General features: G+C 46.0%; 1 protein-coding gene across 2 annotated transcripts in view; it reads right to left on the bottom strand.

Annotated features, from left to right (window-relative positions):
* Positions 1–212: 212 nt before the first annotated feature.
* LOC135920025 (luciferin 4-monooxygenase-like) overlaps positions 213–19,541 on the bottom strand; it is a 125,262-nt gene continuing 105,933 nt past the window's right edge. For both annotated transcript variants that reach the window (XM_065454091.2, XM_070534798.1), the window contains exons 6-8: positions 13,443–13,587; positions 9,809–10,078; positions 213–399 (exon numbers count right to left, since the gene is read on the bottom strand). In XM_065454091.2, the coding sequence (XP_065310163.2) occupies positions 281–399; positions 9,809–10,078; positions 13,443–13,587 (534 nt within the window). In that variant the 3' untranslated portion in view covers positions 213–280. The remainder of the gene's footprint in view (positions 400–9,808; positions 10,079–13,442; positions 13,588–19,541) is intronic.

Below are 19,541 nucleotides of genomic sequence, written 5' to 3'. Positions count from 1 at the left end.
TGTCGATACGTATCATAAATTGCTCCCAGCTTATGTGCCGCGTGTAACAGTTCAAACACACATGGTGTCGTCTTATGAAAAGTTTAAACTGTACCTGAATTTTTCGGCCAAAGCAAAACGTTTACAGGAATCATTTACTCGTGTTTCTAATGCCTGCAATTTCATTTACGTTTTGTTTTTCACATTTTGAAGATCTACTCCATTTCAAATGCGGCCAGTTTGCTACAGGAAGAAGCACAAAAATTTACGACACAGAAAATTTTATTTGTCGAGTAAAGGTCTAACTTCTCAGTAGAGTGCGGGCCAGCGCTGGTCTGTTGACTTTTGCTGTCTCCGTCTTGGGAATAGAGTCCACGAAATAAACACCCCCATGCAGATGTTTGTGCACTGCAAAGTTACCTGCAACGTATTAAAACAAAGCGAGTGATACTTTATACACCGCTGGGTATTTATACACCGCTGCGTACTCACGCACAGGGCAGAAACCTGACGGCTTACTAAGAGGGTTCTACTAAAATTGAGGACGACGCAACGCGGTATGGAAAGAAGAATTATAAGTCTAACTTTAAGGGATAAGAAAAGGGGAGATTGGGTGAGGGAACAGATGCGAGTTAATGACATCCTAGATGAAATCAAGAAAAAGAAATGGGCATGGGCCGGACATGTAAGGAGGTGGGAAGACAACGGATGGCCATTAAGGGTTACGAACGGGATTCCAAGGATAGGGAAGCGTAGCAAGGGACGGCAGAAAGTGAGGTGGGCGGTTGAGATCAAGAAGTTTGCAGGGACAACATGGCCACAATTAGTACATGAGTGGGGTAGTTGGAGAAGTACGGGAGGGGCCTAACCAGGCTGATGATTATGATGATGATGGTGATGATGATGATGATGATGAATAAATCTACTATAAAGTGAAAAATTCTAAACAGTAGTAACCACTCCCCGCTGTAAAAGACTGATGATAACAGTTTTTCCTGAGAGCCTAGTTGGCGGACACCAAAAAGTTATTCTTTGCACAAAGTAAATGCCGCATGATTGAAAATGGGGTGTACACCGAACAAGTTCTATTTGCGACTGTATATTCCCGAGGCTCGTTATACTTAGTGGTATGGGCTGGAGCACCTTTCCTGTATATTTTTCTTTTAGCTCCTAAATACTTTATGTATATCCCAGAAAGAGCTTTCTACAGGTACACACATATAGACGCGCATGTGTAATACGTGCATGAGTGTATCACACGTATGTGTAAATGCAAAAATAAATATAAATAAGCAAAATAAAAGGTTTCACTACTTGATATGCGCCTAGAGGAATAGTGTTTCTCTAGTGTGCAAATAAATAATTCTCAGTGACGCAGCCCTCCCCCTTTATTCATGTAAAATTCTTCCTTTATCAGCCGCATCGCCCGCTGCAGATTTAGTGAATGATCTGCATGTAGAATGTAGAAATGTAGAAAACTTGAAGCACATAGACGAAGCACCTCTTCAATCACGTCTGCAGTGAACTGCCGCCCACGATCGCTGATGATGACTCTGGGAGGTTTATGGCGGAGAATGACAAAACGCAGCAGAAAAATACACACTTCGGTTGCAGTAGCCGATGGTATTGCAGCTGTCTCACAGTAGCGTGCCAAGTGATCGGCCCACACGACAACCCAGCGATTCCCATCAGAAGGCCGCGGGAAAGGAGCAAGAAGATCGATGCTAAATCGGTCAAAAAAAGGGCTAGGGGGTGGCACTGGATGTAGTCGACCGGGAAGAGCACTAGTCGGACGCTTGTGACATCGACACTCGCTGCAGCTGCACACATACTGAGTGGTCGTCTGGCTCATTTTAAGCTAGTAGAGCCTTTCTTGAAGGCGGTACAGCATTCGGGCAGATCCCAAATGACCAGATGTTGGATCGCCATGCATAGCGTGCAAGACGGAGACATCAACACTCTCTGGGACCACCAGAAGATATCGTGGGCCTGCTGCAGAATAGTTCTTTTGTAAAGAACCCCATCATGAACGCAGAAACGAGTGGATGGTGCTTTTTGCCTTGCAGTAATGAGCAGTAGTTCTAAAGTTATGTTCTTTTGTTTTTATTGCTAGATTTTGAACGTGTCTATATAAGGAAATCGCGGCTCCAGTGATAGGATATAGCTGTCGAAGCTATCTGCGTCGCAGTCCGGCATTGAAAACGACATGCGTGAGACGCAGTCAGCGTCGACGTGCCGGAGGCCATATTTGTAAGAAAGGGTAAAGTCATATTCCTGTAAACGAAGGGTACAACGTGCAAGCGGGCCCGACGGATCGCGAAGATTAACCAGCCAGCACAGAGAATGATGGTCTGTCAACACGCTGAAGGGACGCCCATACAGGTATGACCGGAATCACTGTACTGCGAAAACCATTGCAAGACATTCTTGCTCTCTGACGGTGTAGTTACGCTCGGACTTACTTAAATAGCGACTCGCATAGGCGACGACATGTTCTTTGCTATCGGCGCATTGAATAAGGACAGCGCTGATGCCAATACCGCTAGCGTCCGTATGAACTTCTGTGGGAGCCGCATGGTCAAGTGTCCGAGAATGGGATGGGACGTCAGACGAGACTTCAGCTCACAAAAACTAGCTTCACATTCAGGAGTCCATTCAAAGGTAACGCCCTTCTGGAGGAGGCATGTCAGCGGATACGCAATGTTGGCAAATCCACGAATAAACTTGCGGAAGTACGAGCAAAGCGCTAGCGGACTGCGTAGCTCCTTTATGGCGAGGTTGAACGGCTCCATGGTAGCAGTTTTCGCTGGACTGGGTTGTATACCGTCCTTATTCACTCAGTGTCCCAGAACCACTGTTTGGGGCTCTCCAAAATGACACTTCTTCAAGTTGAGCACCAAACCCGCTTTGTCCAAGCGTGCTAGCTCAATATCGAGATGTGCCTTTGCTCAATGACCGTGGGCCCGAAAATAACAACATCGTCTAGATAGCACATGCATAGTTCCCACTTGAGTCCACGCAGTATGTTGTCCGTAAAGCGCTCGAAATTTGCAGGTGCATTACCGAGTCCAAACGGCATAACATTAAATTCAAGATGTCCATCTGGTGTTAAAAATGCCGTTTTCTTTTTGTCTGCCTTGTGCATAGGAATCTGCCAGTACCGCAACCTCAAGTCAACAGACGAAAAGTGAAACGCTGATGAAAGGAAGTCGATAGCATCATGAATCCGCGGAAGACGATTACGTCCTTTTCTGTGATTGTGTTGAGACGGTTGTAGTCAACACAAAGTCGCCACGTACCATGTTTCTTTTTAGCCAGAATCACTGACGCTGCCCACGGACTACAGGATTCTTGGATTACATTCTTATTTAGCATTTCGTGAACCTGGTCGTTGATCACCTTGCGGTCTCATGGTGAGACTCTGTATGGCTTATGTCGCAAAGGTTTGGAAGATAACATATCTATGCGACGGTGTATACAAAAAGTAGGAAACAATGGTGGCCCCTCTTGCTGCAAAAAGTCAAACACTTGGGAATGTTTAAGCAGAATATTCGCCACTTCGTGACGCTGCTTAGTGCTGAGTGACTTGTTCACCATTGTTAGAATTGAGGAGGGCGCAGGAGGGCAGGCAATAACGAAATGGCGTTCATCCGCATATTCCGAGGCTCTGTAAAAATGGCAAGGGATAGCACTTGATGTTCATGGTAGACGGCAAGGTTCAGACACTGTGGTAGTATTGCAGGTTCACTCGAACAGTCTGCGGCCCATAGGTTACTGCGTCCCTGAACAACTGACAGCGTTCAATACGGTATCAGCACATTCATCTTGATGCAACTCAGATTAACAGGCTCCACGGTAGCGTAAAAAGTTCCGTCGGTAATAGGGAAATAGGCGCCTGAAACACACGTTGCGGATAACGGAGGCACAAGTGTATCCCTGAATACACAAAGCACACATTTAGGATACGGTTGGCCTTCCATAAACGCAGCAGAAGACTCGTAACTACACTGATTTCACCCGTTTTGCAGTCGACAGTGGCACCACACAGTTTCAAAAAAATGAAAGCCAATATAAGGCGGTAGAACAGCGAACTCTGCGTTAAATATTTGACCACCCAATGTAACGTCTACATTGCACACGCCCACAGGATACAACTCCCCACTCACTCCGCGAAACGTATCGGCACGGTTCCAGCGAAACATCACTTTTCATCCTAGGAGGCTTTTAAACGCAAGACTTGTCATTGAAATAGTTGCTCACGTGTCCACTAAGGCCATTGATGAAACATTGTCAATTACTACACACACCTTATTCTTAAACATACAAATGGTTGGAGGTATCTCTGACGACATCGAAGATTGTCCAGCGACCTCACCCTCAACGGCCGCGCTGACTAGATTTCTGGAGGTGGCGATGGGTAGCGAAGCTGCGGAGAGGGCGACTGGCTTACACGAGGAGCAGGTGGCGGTGTCAAGCTGTGATCGGATGCTGGAGAACGGCTCCACAGTGGCTCCGGGTGCTGGTGAGGTAAGCTTCCTAGATATGTGTGCTAGGGCGAATAAGTTTCGCCCAAGGGAGCGCGTTACCACCTAGACATTATCGATTGGTCGAACCTCCCTGGTTGGTTGCGATTGCAATACCTGGCAATGTGACCCAAGTCACCACAGCTATAACACACAGGTAAACGACGATTAATGAACTGCTTCTGGAATCGCTCAGCTGTGGGGGGCCGAGTAGCAAAGGGAAGCTACTGAGCCTGCCGCACAGGAGGAAGGGTCGGTCTGCGTGCAAACATGATGAGTGAGGGTGTTCTGGAAGTCGGTGTCCGGGCGTAAATGTGCCCTCACGTGGTCGTGCAGCTACTCTTCGCTTGTCGTCTGTGACACATACCGCCGGTTGCACGAAGGGCAGGGTGCGGCCGGTTCCATGTGTTGCGGGTAATAAGCATCAGGTTGCTGTACGAAGTTGCGCGCAAGTTGCTGGTGACGTAGCAGTTCATCACGCACTATCAGCCGTATAGTAGACGAAGGATTGGCAGACGGGATCTCATCGACCCTGGCAATGATTTTTACATTCGCCAGGCGTCCAAAGTTTGGCACAATAAGTGTTTTCAACGTCTCAAACGTACGACGATGACGTACGACATCAGAGACGGAATCAGTGTGTTCCCTGCTTATAAGAAAATTGTAGACATATTCAGCAATTCCTTTGAGGAGATGTCCGACTCGGTCTTCCTCAGATATCTGCTAATTGATGATTTTGCCCAGTTTGAGGATTTCCTCTATGTATGTAGTGCATGTTTCTCCAGGAGTTTGAGCTCTTTGAGCTAATGTCCTCTCGGCGCGTTTCTGTTTGGCGTAGGAGCCGCCAAAACACTTCGTAATTTCTTCAACGAAGCGCTCCCACGTTGTTAGGGAGTCTTGGTGGTTTTCATACCACATCAACGCTGTCTCACTCAGAAAGAGTACGACATATTCAAGCTGAGTGACAGAACCCCAACGGTTGTAGCGGCTCACTCTTGCGTTGTGTGTCAGCCACTCGTAGATGTCTTCGACTACTTTTCGCGCAAACGAGAGTGGTTTGATGTAGTGCTGCAAAGGTGCAACTGGCGCTGACCGTTGATCATGTGAAAATATAGCTGGCATTTGTCCACCTCCACCCTGAGCCATGGGGAAGGTCGTCGGCAAGAGGCCGGCAAGACTGCGGCTCCGGCGAAGTTCTAGGTGTTGGGACTCCGTGGTACATTGTGTCGTACCCCGCAGCTCGACCACCCTGTTAAGCCCACGCAAGACGTTTATTTTCAAGCCGGCTAGACTGAGACGCGATGGCCTTGATCAGCTGAGCGCCTGTCGAGATTCAGCTAGCCAGCCGCACGTCGTCTTTCTCGTTTACCTCTTTTCAATAGCCCCATACTGTTTGTTGAAGCGTAAACCCAGTACGCACGTAAGACTGTCACAATATTAATCTTCAACCCCACTCTTACATTCTCTCTGTTAATGTCCTCAATCATTTGTTGTAACTCTACTCCTTACTCCTAAGTATTCCCTGTTTAATAGCTTGAATACTTCTATCCAAGCATGCAGTGAATATCAATACAGAAATAGTTTCACCTTGTTTGGCCCCTTTATTTATAGGTATCTTCCTACTTTTTTTGTGAAGAATTAAGAGAGCTGTGGAATCTCTGTAGATATTTTCCAAGATATTTACGTAAGCGCTCTGTACTCCTTGATTACGTAATGCCTCTATGACTGCTGGTATCTCCAGTGAATAAAATGCCTTTGCGCAATCAATGAAAGCCATACAGACAGGCTGATCGTACTCTGACGATTTCTCGATTGCCTGATTGATCACTTGTATGGAATTCATTGTAGGATAACCTTTCCTGAAACCGGCCTGTTCCCTTGGTTGACTAAAGTCCAGTGTCGCCCTCATTCTAGTTGAGGTTTTCTTGGTGAAACTTTTATGCAATAATGAGAGTAAGCTAATGGGCTTATATTTTTGAGTTATTTAACGTCTCCCTTTTTGTGAATAAGTACAATATTTTAATTCTTCCAGTTTTTTGTGACCCTTGGAGTCGATAGCCACTTCGTAGAGAGCCACCAGTTTTCCAAGCATTACGTCTCCTCCATCTTTGAATAAATTGACCCTTATTCTATAGTCTCTTGCCCCACTTCCCCGTTTCATGTCTTGCAAGGTCCATCTAACCTCATCGCCAGTTATAGGAGTTTCTGTATCATTTCATTACTCTTTCGAGTCATGGCGGTAATGTACAGGTGAGTACATAATTTTTCCGCGGCTCTTACTATGCCTTCGACATTGCTAATGATATTACCCTGCTCACCTTTCAGTGCATTCACCGTGGTTTGTCCTATGCAAGTTTCCTTCTCACGGAATTTAGGCTGCGTCTATTTTTGACAGCTTCTTCAGCATTTCTAACGATATAATTTCGAATATGGCATATTTTTGCGTAGTTCATCAGTTTTGACAGTTCCGCGAATTCTATCTTATCTCTTCAATAGGACACTTTCGTTTTTTCTCGTTTTTTATAAGGTCCTTTGTCACTTGGGATAGCTTAGCTACTGGTTGCATTCGTGCCTTGCCTCTCACTTGAATTGCTGCTTCTGAAGCCAGCCTAGTTACGGTTTTATTTATTACCTCGCTGTCATCACCTCTCTGTTCTAATCCTTCATAGTTGTTTGGAAGTACCAGCCTGAATTCGCCGGCTTTTACTCTCACTACCTCTAGGTTAATCTGTTTCTTCTTGACCAATTTCGCCATTGCTTTCTTCACATAGAGGTGAATCCTAGCCCTCACTAGCCCATGATCATAGCACATTACGCTACCTATCACTTCTGCATCCTGCACTATGCTGGGATCGCGAGAAAGTATGACGTAAATTTTATTGTTTCCCCAATAGTGCTTTTCCAAATCAATTTTCAGTTGCTAAACTTTCTGAAAAAGGTGTTCATTATTCTGCGCTTATTACTTTCGGTCAATTCTTTCAGCATCTCTCATCTACCATTCCAAGAATCGAAAAGCATAGTTGAGAATTGCTTGCCAACAAGCCTGCTTTTTCCCCACTTTTGCATTGAAGTCGCCGATTACTGCAGTATACAGAGTTAGCACTTTTATGTTCGCTAATTCAACCTCTTCCTAAAACTGATCTACTTCCTCATCTTCGTGATTGGGGCTTCGTGAGGCTTGTACTACTTTTAAACTATACTCTTATTAAATTGTATTGAGGCAACTGCTACCCTCTCACTAAATCTCTAGAATTCGTCAATGTTGCCCGCTATGTCCTTATGGATGAGGCATCGTACCACGTATTGCTTATTATCTGGGAGAACTCTATAGAAGAGGACATGGCCGTCAGTCAGCACTGTATAAGCCTCACCAGTAGTGATAATCTAGCTAAGGCCAATGATATCCCAAACAATGTCTGATCGTTCCCTAAGGAATCCTGCTCAGCTAGCCTTACTCGACAGAGTTAGGCTGTTAAAGGTTGCCAGGGTCAGTTTCCATAATAATGCACCGACAAGCTTTGTGTCCTAAATAATAGAACTATAAGCCCGCGATCGCACCCTTTTTAATAAAGCATTGAGTTTTGTAACAGTGCTGGCTGTTCCCTTGCATTTCATTCTCCATAGTTTCAGCACACTTTCCATTAACAATAGAGTACGAGGGCCACCCTCCTCAACGTGTGTCACCTATAATCTTTTCACCCAAAGCTTCGGTAAGATGATGCATCTTTCAGTTTTTCCGTTATCCGCGCGTTAGTAGTACCAAGTATCTATTGCACACTAATTTGTATGACGTCTAGGGGATGCCTCGCATTAGAATATGGGGCCTTGTTCCATTCAGCGTGCGTTTTGAGTTTCTATTATGGCAAAATTATGAAGTCTGCAGCTAGCTAACAAAGCAAAATGAAGTGGGACAGCCGCTTTTTGTAAGTACGGCTTACAGAATCTACCGTAAATTTGGGCTGATAGCTGGTGGCACATGGTGCAACGAAACATATGAGCCCACATTTCCAGGCGTGAGTATACAGTACGTTGTATAAAAAATCATTTTTGATGATTTTCCATTCCGTGTATACAAAATGCCATGAGCGACGAGTGGCTATAATTAACCCGTTTCCACAGTGCGTTGGCTTTCGGCATTCTCTGCATCCTCTTTCTACCATACCATCTCGGCTCTGAGTTGTTGCACGCCTCCAAAATATAAGCGTTGCAGCTTCTGAAACGCTTTTTCAGAGGGCTAACGCTTAATCGCAGCTGCGCAGAACGCATTGTGTCGATGCCCGCCGTGGTTGCTCAGTGGCTATGGTGTGGGGTGCCGACCACGAGGTCGTGGGATCGAATCCCAGCCACGGCGGCCGCATTTCGATGGGGCGAAAGCATCTGTGTGCTTAGATTTAGGTGCACGTTAAACCACCCCAGGAGGTCGAAATTTCTGGAGTCCTCCACTACGGCCTGCCTCATAATCATAACGTGGTTTCGGCCCATAACACCCCATAGTTTATTTGTGTCGATGGCCAGGGAGTTCCAGAGGGCATTGGGACAACGACCAAAACGTTCCAGAGGCCATTGTGTTGATTTCCAAGACGTTGTCACTGGAGAGGACTCACGGACGCCTCTCCCGCGTCCCTACAATATACCATACACGCCTTGCGAGCCCTCCACCACCCCCTCCCTCCACGCGGCGTGCAAGACAGCGATAGTAGCAGCCAGCTGCTGCTGCTGCTTACCATAGTCAATGAGTGGTAGCAGATCTCGCAGGTCTGGTGGGGACCCACGAAGAAGGAAAGGAAGTGTTGCTTTAAATTTGGATATGACGTGCGCGAGTGCGGAGGACTGCATCTGCTAGTGATGATGAAGAATGAGCTCATCACTAAGGCTGCTTCGGCGGCTTAGTAAGCCCTCCATATAGAAGGCATCATATCTCGTATTTTCTATTTTTCCTTCTCACTAGATAGAGCGCACAATAGGGGAAGTAAAATTGCTACATTCCTTGAAATCATCGAAATGCCGGTACGAAAACACTGATCAAGATGCGCCATTACAGTGTGGTTAGCAGACATCTTTTAACGAAGGGCAAGTTTACATCGCAAACGCACAATAAATGGGGAACCGATAGTAATAAGCAGGCGAATGTGAATCGATCAATATGCTCTTATGCCTGTCATGATCTTTTGTTACACTCCCTCATATTCAGGTGATTTGTAAAATTATGTTCTAGCAGTTGCTCTAGAGCTCCTGGCTTGTCATTGTGGTGTCATTGTGTCATCTATGCACATCAACGTGGGTGTGGTTTGTCTGCACGAACTCACTAGCAACAGTGGCCTTGATCCTTTCGGCGAGAGTCAGCAGGTCCTGCCTGCTGCCTACTTCAGAGAGGACAATGGCAGCCGCAGGTGCTTCGCCATGATCGGAATGCGGAAGGCCCACCACGGAAACCTCGACGATCTCTTCCGCATGCTGACGGAGTAGCAGTTCTTCCAACTCTGCGGGAACCACCTGCTTGTCCATGCACTTTATCATCTGTTTCAGCCGCTCGACGATGTACAGGCGGCCACTTTCATCGTAGTAGCCTGCATCACCTGCGTCAAAGCAATTATTACGTACAAGCGTCCTTATCATAGCCAAAACGTTATTTGTGTTCTAATTCGCCATCGTAAGCCGTTGAATCCCTTTCCATTTGTATGAACGAGAGAAGACGGGAATCCAAGGGGCACCATTGTTATTTAGGTCAGGAGTATGCAAACCCAAGAGACAATGAAGCAAAGAAAGTCATTCGAGAAATCATCTGTGTTGACATTCAAATGTAGAAGATAATGAAAAACAGAGAAATGTCAATTGTAGCGAAGAAGACAGGCGTGTGCGCCAGGCGCATTTTTCGCTACAACTTCCCGGGGAAGAGGGCGCATTCCTGGCTGCTCAAGTTTAGGCTCAAGGGGAGGAGTGGACGACCGCGTCGTAGTAAGGTTTGAATCGCCGAACGTGCGCCACCTCACTTCCACGGCGCCTTAAGTCTGCGGACAGCGTGATAGGCTCGACAAGGTCATTGACAGGACACGTTTGATGCAGGACGCGGTAGGTATCGCGCTACTCGGCAAGAAGTTTAGAGAAAAGAGTGGGGGTGGGGGGTGTGGAAGGTATCCAGAGCCAGACTAGAGGGTCCGGCTGATATGAGCTTGTGGGTCGGTGGTTGTCACGACGGAACTTTTGCAGCCATTGGTCTTCAGCCGTAAAACAGCGGGTTAGCTGGCGGTATTCCTCGGAGTATCTCGAAACGTCAGACAGTGGCGTGCACTCCGATGGGTCAAGTGGGTAACGGAGAATCGTGTCGAAGATATAGGACGGTTCACGACCATATACGATGACGAATGGGGAAAAGCGTGTCGTGGCCTGCGAGGAGGTGTTGTAGGGATAGGTCACCTATGGTAAAACTAGACCCCGTTGGTGTGGTCGGACGCAATGTACGTAGATAGCATATTACCCGAAGTGCAATTGAATCGCTCAGTCATGCCTTTATTCTGCAGGTGATAGGCAGCAGTGGTGCGATGGACAGTACGGGATGCAGTAAGCGGGATGCGGGATGTAGCCCTTCGTACTACGGGGCGCACCCCGTAGTACGAAGGGCTACAAAAGGAAGGACGCAACCTCACGGGCGGTGATGGTTGGTAGGGCAGCTGTTTTTGCATAACGTGCGAAGTGATCGACGGCAACAACAATCCAGAGATTACCAGCAGGCGTATAGGGTAGAGGGCCGTAGAGTTCGATGCCTACGCGTTCAAATGATCGAGAGGGGTACAAGATTGGCTGCAAGGGACCACAAGGACGGCGGGGCAGGAGATTTGCATCGCTGGCATTATGAACATGAGCGGGTTTACTTCTGCAGAAAAGTGTGCATCACACGGCAATAAAAGCGCCAGCGGAGCCTGGTGTACATTTTCAAGAGGCCAACGTGGGCGTATGTGGGTCCGCATGAGACTCAGGGCACACATATGTGCGGAGGTGGCAAGGGACGACGAACAACGACTTGCTACCGTCTGAAGCTAGTTGGGGCTGGTTGACGCTACCATTTCAATCTAGCCTAAAGAGCGAAGCTTGACGCGTGAGTCGCCGAAAAGTCAGATAGGCAATCCAAAAGAGCCGCAATCACTCACTTCAATTCATGCATTACAAGATGTACCCTAAAGAAATGCATTAGAAGGTTAATTAGCGATACTTTCGCAGTTGAATAAAGTTTGAAGCACACCGATTATAGCTTGTGGTTAGGTTACCCGTATGTGATGCCTGCGTACAACTGTTTCTATGTTCCTTGAGTCCGGTGCTTACGAATGTTCATATTTGTCCGATGTACTGCCTTTTATATCTTAGCATTATACTATATGATACTTGCACTTGAGACACAAAAAATTACAGAGCATGTTCAATCGCACATCTTTTATATTCTCGTGTGTTTTTGTTTACTTCTTTGCGGTACGGATAACTCAACCGGTACATCATTTTTGCTACCTATTTTTTTTAAAGGTAGCCCCTACGGTTTAACATGAATACATGGTTTAATTACAGGCCTTAGTTCCCATCTTTCTGCGCCTGAATTTGTTGGTTTTTCCCCCGAATCATTATGAAGAATCTTTTCAGCGATGGAAACAGCTAATAATCAGCAAACCCACTTGTCTTCAACTCATAATAGCGAAGCTTTCTGCGCAATTCAAAAAAAGACAGGGACGTGACAGAGACACAGGAAAACGCTGTCCTGTGCCTCTGTCCCGCCCGTTTTCTTTTAATTGCGCTGAGGGATTTGCAAATTATGAGCAAACCGTACCAACTAGCCCAAGCATAAGCCTTGCTCTCTCAACCGTGCGACTCGTGTGTGCAGGCTTTTTAAGACCAGGCGGCCACATTAATGATTTTAAAAACAAAAAAAAATTGTATTTGCATGGATCATCACAATTACACTGTAACTAAATTGGAAGTAACTTCCCTACCACATAAGCCAAAGTATCATTTTTAATACGCTGCTTTTAGTAACTCGAAATACTGATTGATCCACGGGAAAGTAGCAAAATATTCGTATTAAGAGTTATGTGATGCTGCAGCGATGCCCCAGTTCTGTACATTCTAGTTCACTTACGATTATTTATTGTGCTAATAAGGTATTAATTGACGCAGATGACATTATTTGTATTGGAATGTATCGCAATGCCCACAGATAGGGTTCATTGACCTAGTTGTGGCCAGTGCTTGAATAAATATGGAATTATGCCCAGTAGAAGAAAAGTCGGGAGGGACACTAAGACTGTTTACGCGTGGGAACACGAAAGTATTATATTCCTTTCTCGTCAAATATTTTTACACGCATTCCTTTTGCGCGCAAGCTTTCGCCTGCTTTTTAACTGCACCTCGGTAACGCAAAATCAAGCGTCAAGTGTCTCAACGCGACGTGACGTATGCAATAGCGGACACACAAGGCACATTTTCAGTCAGCCAGAACCATGTAGCCCCAGTGGCATCGGTAAAGTGGGCTCGTCTCCCAAGGTGGACGGAAATTCCCATCCAGGAAGAAATTTACAAAATTTTATTTTCTATGCCGCTGATTTACTTTGTTTAGAGGAACGTCCCTGAGAAATTTCACGCCAGTCCGAGCATTTTTGACGGGTTCTTATTCATTGTGCCATCGGCTATGCTGGTACTATCGCTGGGTGGCCACGCTGGCGACGCCCGATGTGCGCGCAATTGGGCCTAATATGCTTTCGCTTTAAAAGTAGTGTGGCTTCCTTCATGCACTAGCGGACAACATGTTTTTGGTCAAGTTCTTCTACAGAGCTCTGGGGCTCTCGCAAGTGTTTGTGCTTGGTTAGTGGTTGCAGGGACAAATTGTGTGTGCACTCATATTTTTCAACAAATGTTCGCAAGGGAGGAAATGTGGGCCGTTATTGCTAACAGTATGCCTACCCGACATACACCAACCCTCGTCGTCGAAGAGCTCGGCGGTTTCCTTTGGTCGCTTGTAATAGCCCCTCACCATAGTCGGTGCGCGGTAACAGATCTCGCCGGTCTGGTGGGGTCCTAGTTTTTGCCGCGTTTTCACATCCACAACCTGCAAATAAAAGAAAAACTAGTTTTATTGTGTGAATTAGTGAAGAAAGGTGAATTGAGATATTTATATATGTATACTGAAAATCTGACCTTGCTGCCATAAAGCAGGCCCCAATGAGCAGAATACCATAATGAAAGTGGGCACCAGAAAATGAAGGACATAGCATAACATGTGAATAGATTAACTGTACTGGCTATGTGTAAAAAGTATGGCCCAGTGAGGTAATTATTTTGAAAGATAGGCCATGCAGCAAAAAATACCTTTCGGCGTAGTTGGTGCAGGTGTCAGCTCACCAAGTTATCGCCTGCGCGGGGCAAACTTACAGTACTGTAAAGAACACGCTAAACTACTTTGCATTAAGCAACACGATCAATTCAACAAGGAAATGATCTGGGGACCTGATGAGTTTTAAAGGTGTTGATTATCAGAATTGGTGTAATTCAGTGGAAAGCAACAACTGTAAGATCCTAGGAATACACCAGAGCCCTAAAACTAAACGCAGAGCATATACGCAAGAATTAAGTCACACATATTTGGATAGTAATGAAACCACGACAAAACGAAAGAGAAGACTCGCGCACTATGATGAAATTACTGTTACGTAGCAGCGGGCATAGCTTTGAAGAGATACTTACTATAAACAAAGACTACTTTGCGAGAGGAACGTGCGGCAGGTTTGGGTTGCCCCTCGTGTATGCATCGTTGCCGCAGTTTGTACTCGTAAATACCCTCTATGTACACCTACGCTTGACTAATTCTGCCCTGGGACAATTTGGGGGAGGTGCCGGATAGCCCCAATAGACCACGGAAGTCCGAAGTGGTCATCTCCTCGGTATTAACGTAATGATGGAGTAGGCGGAGCCTGCGCCAGCGGTGACAACCCCGACCGCTGTCCTAGCGTATCCGAAAAACACACGAACGTTCTGTGGCACCAATAACTTCGAAGTGAAATATTGGATGGCCGTGCAAGAGCGTGTGAGTAAGCGAAACAGACAGAGTGCAACTGCAATGCTTGCCAACAAGGCGTTTTGTATAGTTGCAAGGCAAGACGTGGGTGTGCTTTGACAAGCACGGAAATGAGCTCTCTGAGTGGGAAGCGGGTAAACAGATGTGGAAGGATTTGCTAGGCTCTCCGTAATTTTGACGGAAAAACACAACTAAGAAATATCCAAGAAACCACGCAGGTTCTCCGCGTGGCACAGAGATGTTACTGATTAAACTAATTTCTTAGTAACATGCTTCAAGAAATTCGCAAAGTGCGACTTACGCACAACCTACAGACATGATAACTCTGGATTGTTATATGAATAAATGAGAAACTGAAATTCTCTTGCGTGGAGACATTACCACAGACCCGTTTTCCAGCTGCCGTTTGAGGTCTACCTTAGTAGGACCAGCGCGATCCACTCGGTTCCTTGGAACAGCCTAAAAATATGTACCAGAAAGCTCGCTTCGATGCATAGCGTTCGCCGCCAGCGTTTCCAGGGAAATATTACAGATATATGAGTAGTAGTTGCCGTGAAGCATGACAAGCAGCCAGCGATATTTAATACTATCGCATCGCACTGATGCTTATCCAAAATTTTAAAGCATTAGCCTGCGAAGAACACCAAAAGCTCGGAGTTAATTCAGTCCGCTTTAATTCCACTTCGATACTTCCTGATGGGCCTTTACCTTCGCCAAAGCCAGCAAAAGAAAAGAACATGAGCCACTGGTGAACTGTAGATAATTCCACAATTTGCTTTGACACCCGTCGCACCGTACAGTTTAGTTTTGCAAAGTTGAAAAACTAGCCTTACCAGGCCACGTTTCCGCGCATTGCACACGCTGTAGATGTCAAGCTATGTTAAATCGCACTCATTGGCTCGCCGCGAATCCTGGCCAGCTCACCAGAGAAATAGCAGAATCTCTAGAGATTAGGAACACCGATTGGGTTCCTAATCTACGCAAATTCCTTTAATTTTGTTACACCATCCGCAAAATTTCTATAGCATTTTCTGTTGCAGTTTTGGAATAGTACCTTCACGAAATTATACTAGGAAAAGACTTGTAATCATCATATTCCGCCCTCTTTGATTGCACGTCTGATATAATGCAACATAAATGGCGTCAGAGCTGTGGAATTCCAGAAGACACACAACTGGAGCTTATTTTCCCTCGATGATTTCCGCCGGTCACCTAAAGCCACGAACTGGGCTACTGTGCCCTCATTTAGGCCTGTTGTTGATGGCATCTATATGGCATGCGCGAGTCTTCACGTAGTGCTATAAAAGAACGTCGCTATTCCGCCAATGCTAGTTACTGCAGCAGGCAACCAAACCACACTCCCTCTCCTAAACTTCAGCTATTTGGCACAAGCTATACCGCGAGCTTTTGCTTAAGCCAGCCGCCACTCGTCACCGTCAAGACAATGCATATAGTGAAGAGGAGGATAGAGTCTCTCAATTTTTGCGTATCTAAGCGTTCATACCTGAAATCGTTGAAACTTTTAGTCATTTAGTCAAAGAAAAAGTAACTTATTCAACCGTGAATGAAAACAGAAGACTGTAGACACATTAGGTATTGTATGTCGCAATGTTGACTCATGCAATTACATGGCCCCATTTAGTCTTTGCCGTCGTCGTCTGCGCTTCCCTTCTCCTGGTACCCATTCTGTAACCCCAATGGTCCGACAGTTCTCTAACCTGCGCATTACATGAGCTGCCCAGTACCATTTTTTTTCTTTTAATGTCAATTAGAACATCGGCGTTACCCGTTTGCCGTCTGAAGGAAACCGCACTTTTTCCTTTTCGTAACGTCATGCATAGCATTCTTCGTTCCATGGCTCTATTCGGACACAGGTGTATACACACACACACACACACACACACATATATATATATATATATATATATATATATATATATATATATATATATATATATATATATATATATATATGTATATATATATATATATATATATATATATATATACACACCTGTGTCCGAATAGAGCCATGGAACGAAGAATGCTATGCATGACGTTACGAAAAGGAAAAAGTGCGGTTTCCTTCAGACGGCAAACGGGTAAAGCCGATGTTCTAATTGACAATAAAAGAAAAAAAAAATTGTACTGGGCAGCTCATGTAATGCGCAGGTTAGAGAACTGTCGGACAATTGGGGTTACAGAATGGGTACCAGGAGAAGGGAAGCGCAGACGAGGACGGCACAAGACTAAGTGGGGCTGTGTAATTGCATGAGTCTACATTGCGACATACAATACCTAATGTGTCTACAGTCTTCTGTTTTCATTCACGGTTGAATAAGTTACTTTTTCTTTGACGAAATGACTAAAAGTTTCAACGATTTCAGGTATGAACGCTTAGATACGCAAAAATTGAGAGACTCTATCCTCCTCTTCACTATATGCATTGTCTTCACAATTGAAAAAAATAAAAAAATGCATTTCACACTTAATGGATACAAAAAGCAAATCTGAAGCTTCAAGGGGTATTGAACGTTAAAAATACTTAGGATGTGCTAATAATTTTGACAAACGTACGAATTTTAACACTCATTATGATATTGTTATGTAAAACGACACAACGCGTGACTATCTACAGCGTGTTTGGACTGAGGTACAGAGCAGCAATAAATATGGTAGAGTGCCTGCACACCAGACAGACCCATCGTTTGCTGCAGGCAAAATTTCTCTAGGATTATGTTCGCTTCTTAACATTACTTCGGGTAGTAGCAGCGCTGTCTGGGAGCAAGTTAAACATTCATATCTGAAGGGGGGAGGTATGCTTTCAGTCTGCTCACGTGAACTATGTCACTGGGAGTGGTAGTAGGTGGCGCAGTCATCAAAACGGGAACGATCTCTCAGGTGACGTCCTTGACATGGCGGACGATCCGGTAGGGGGCCGTCTACCTAAATAACAAGTTCTCTGACAAAGCCAGCATGACGGAATCGACGCCACAGGAGAACTAAGGCACCGGTTGAGAAACAAATGTTGTGATGCCGCCTGTCATAAAGGCGCTTCTGGGTTGCTTGTGAGGCCGACAGTCGAGTGCGGGCCATCTGATGTGCGTTACTGGTACGAGCGATAGCATTACGTGGATTTTCGCTAGGTTAGCACTGTACGAGCCGGAAGTAGGGGGTCCAGCGGTGACATGAGTTCACGGCGAAGGCGCATATAAAAGGATGAATGACAGGCGGTGTGGTGAGGTGGCTAAATGTAGGCGACGGTCACGTAAGGTAGCACCAGGTGCCAGTCAGGGTGGTCATGCCTGGGAGGGTGCCACTTAGGTGCTTGGTGAGGACTTTGGTTTGGCTATCGTAGAAAGTGGTCAGCAAATGCTGCGTTGATGAGGAACAGAAAGGATCGTCGATTACGCGGTACGAAAATGGGCGGCGTTGATCTGAGCATATGGCGAGGGGCACTGTGGTGTGGATTAACATCGTGGAGCAAAAAAAAAAAAACGCCAGCGACAGTGGCAGTGCTGGTGGCGAGGACTAGAGTGATGGCATACCTAGCAGCATAATCTATTGCAACAGCGACTGATTTCTTGCCGGATTTGAACCCTGGAAAAGGAATGGGAAGGGCTAAACCAACACGGAAGAATGGGTCGGTCGGGATGGACAGTGTTTGAAGCAGTCCAGCAGGGAGTGCGGCAGGTCGTATCCATTGTTTAGCCTTATCGCAGGAGGCCACGTAATATCGCACAGACCGGGCGAGAGTGCGCCAAATGAAGCGGCGCTGGACACGTTCATACGTACGAAATACGCCAAGGTGACCAGCAGTTCGTTCGTCGTGAGGCTTGTGCAGCACCGTGGAACGCAGATGTTTAGGTGTGATGTGAAGCAGCTCAGGGCCATCTGGCAGGACGCTACAATGGTAAATTGTTCTGTTCAAGAGGGCGAATATGCGCAGTGGCGCATCGCTAGGTGTAGACTCAAAATTGTCAATGATAGATCGCACGGAACATCACAATGTTGTTCGTCATCAATCTGCAAAAACTTAGACCTAGGTATGATACTGAACATGATGATGAACAGCTGTGTCTTACCAGTACTCACGTGCGGGGCAGAAACCTGGAGGCGTACGAGAAGGGTTCTACCTAAATTGAGGACGGCGTCACGAGCTATGGAAAGAAAAATGATAGGTGTAACGTTAAGGCATGAGAAAAGAGCAGATTGGGGGAGGGAACAAACGTGAGTTAATGACATCTGAGTTGAAATCAAGAAAAAGAGATGGGCACGGGCAGCACATGTAATGAGGAGATAGCCGATGGTGATAAAGGGTTAGGGACTGGATTACAAGGGATGGGAAGCGTAGCAGAGGGCGGCAGAAAGCTCGGTGGGTGGATGACATTAAGTAGATTCCAGGGATAACATGGCCACAACTAGTACATGACCAGGGAAGTTGGAGATGTATGGGAGAGGCTTTTCCTCTGCAGTGGGCGTAACCAACCTGATGATGATGATGATTATTATGGTGATGATGATGATGATGATGATGCAGGGGCTAGGCTCTATGTATGTAACGTCTGATTGGTAAACAGGTTAGAGGCGGGACAAGCAGTCCGCGTGCAGGTGGAGGCGGAGAGCCTTGTAGGCAAATGAGTAAGAGCACTCTTTAAGGCATAGCGTCCAACAATCAAGTCGTTCAGTAGGGCTCTTGAGAGAAGAAAGCCCACAGAGAGCGTGATGATCAATGAAAGCACGGAAAGATCAGTAATACAAATTAGTAGGGAATTTCGAAACAGCTCAGACAAGGACAAGGCATTCTCGTTCTGTAATAGAGTACTTGGGTTCAGACTTCGAAGGTAAAGGACCGCCGTGCGCAATAACACGATCAGGGCTTCATTGGTTTTGTGACAAAACTGCACCGACGCCATAACCCCTTGCGTTCCTGCGCACTTTGCTCGAAGCAGCTGGGTCAAAATGTGCAAAAATAGCTGGAGTAGTCA

Source organism: Dermacentor albipictus, chromosome 3, assembly GCF_038994185.2.
Source record: "Dermacentor albipictus isolate Rhodes 1998 colony chromosome 3, USDA_Dalb.pri_finalv2, whole genome shotgun sequence".
Taxonomy (NCBI): domain Eukaryota; kingdom Metazoa; phylum Arthropoda; class Arachnida; order Ixodida; family Ixodidae; genus Dermacentor; species Dermacentor albipictus.
Note: the sequence above shows the minus strand (reverse complement) of the source record. Positions and strands in the feature narration are given on the sequence as shown.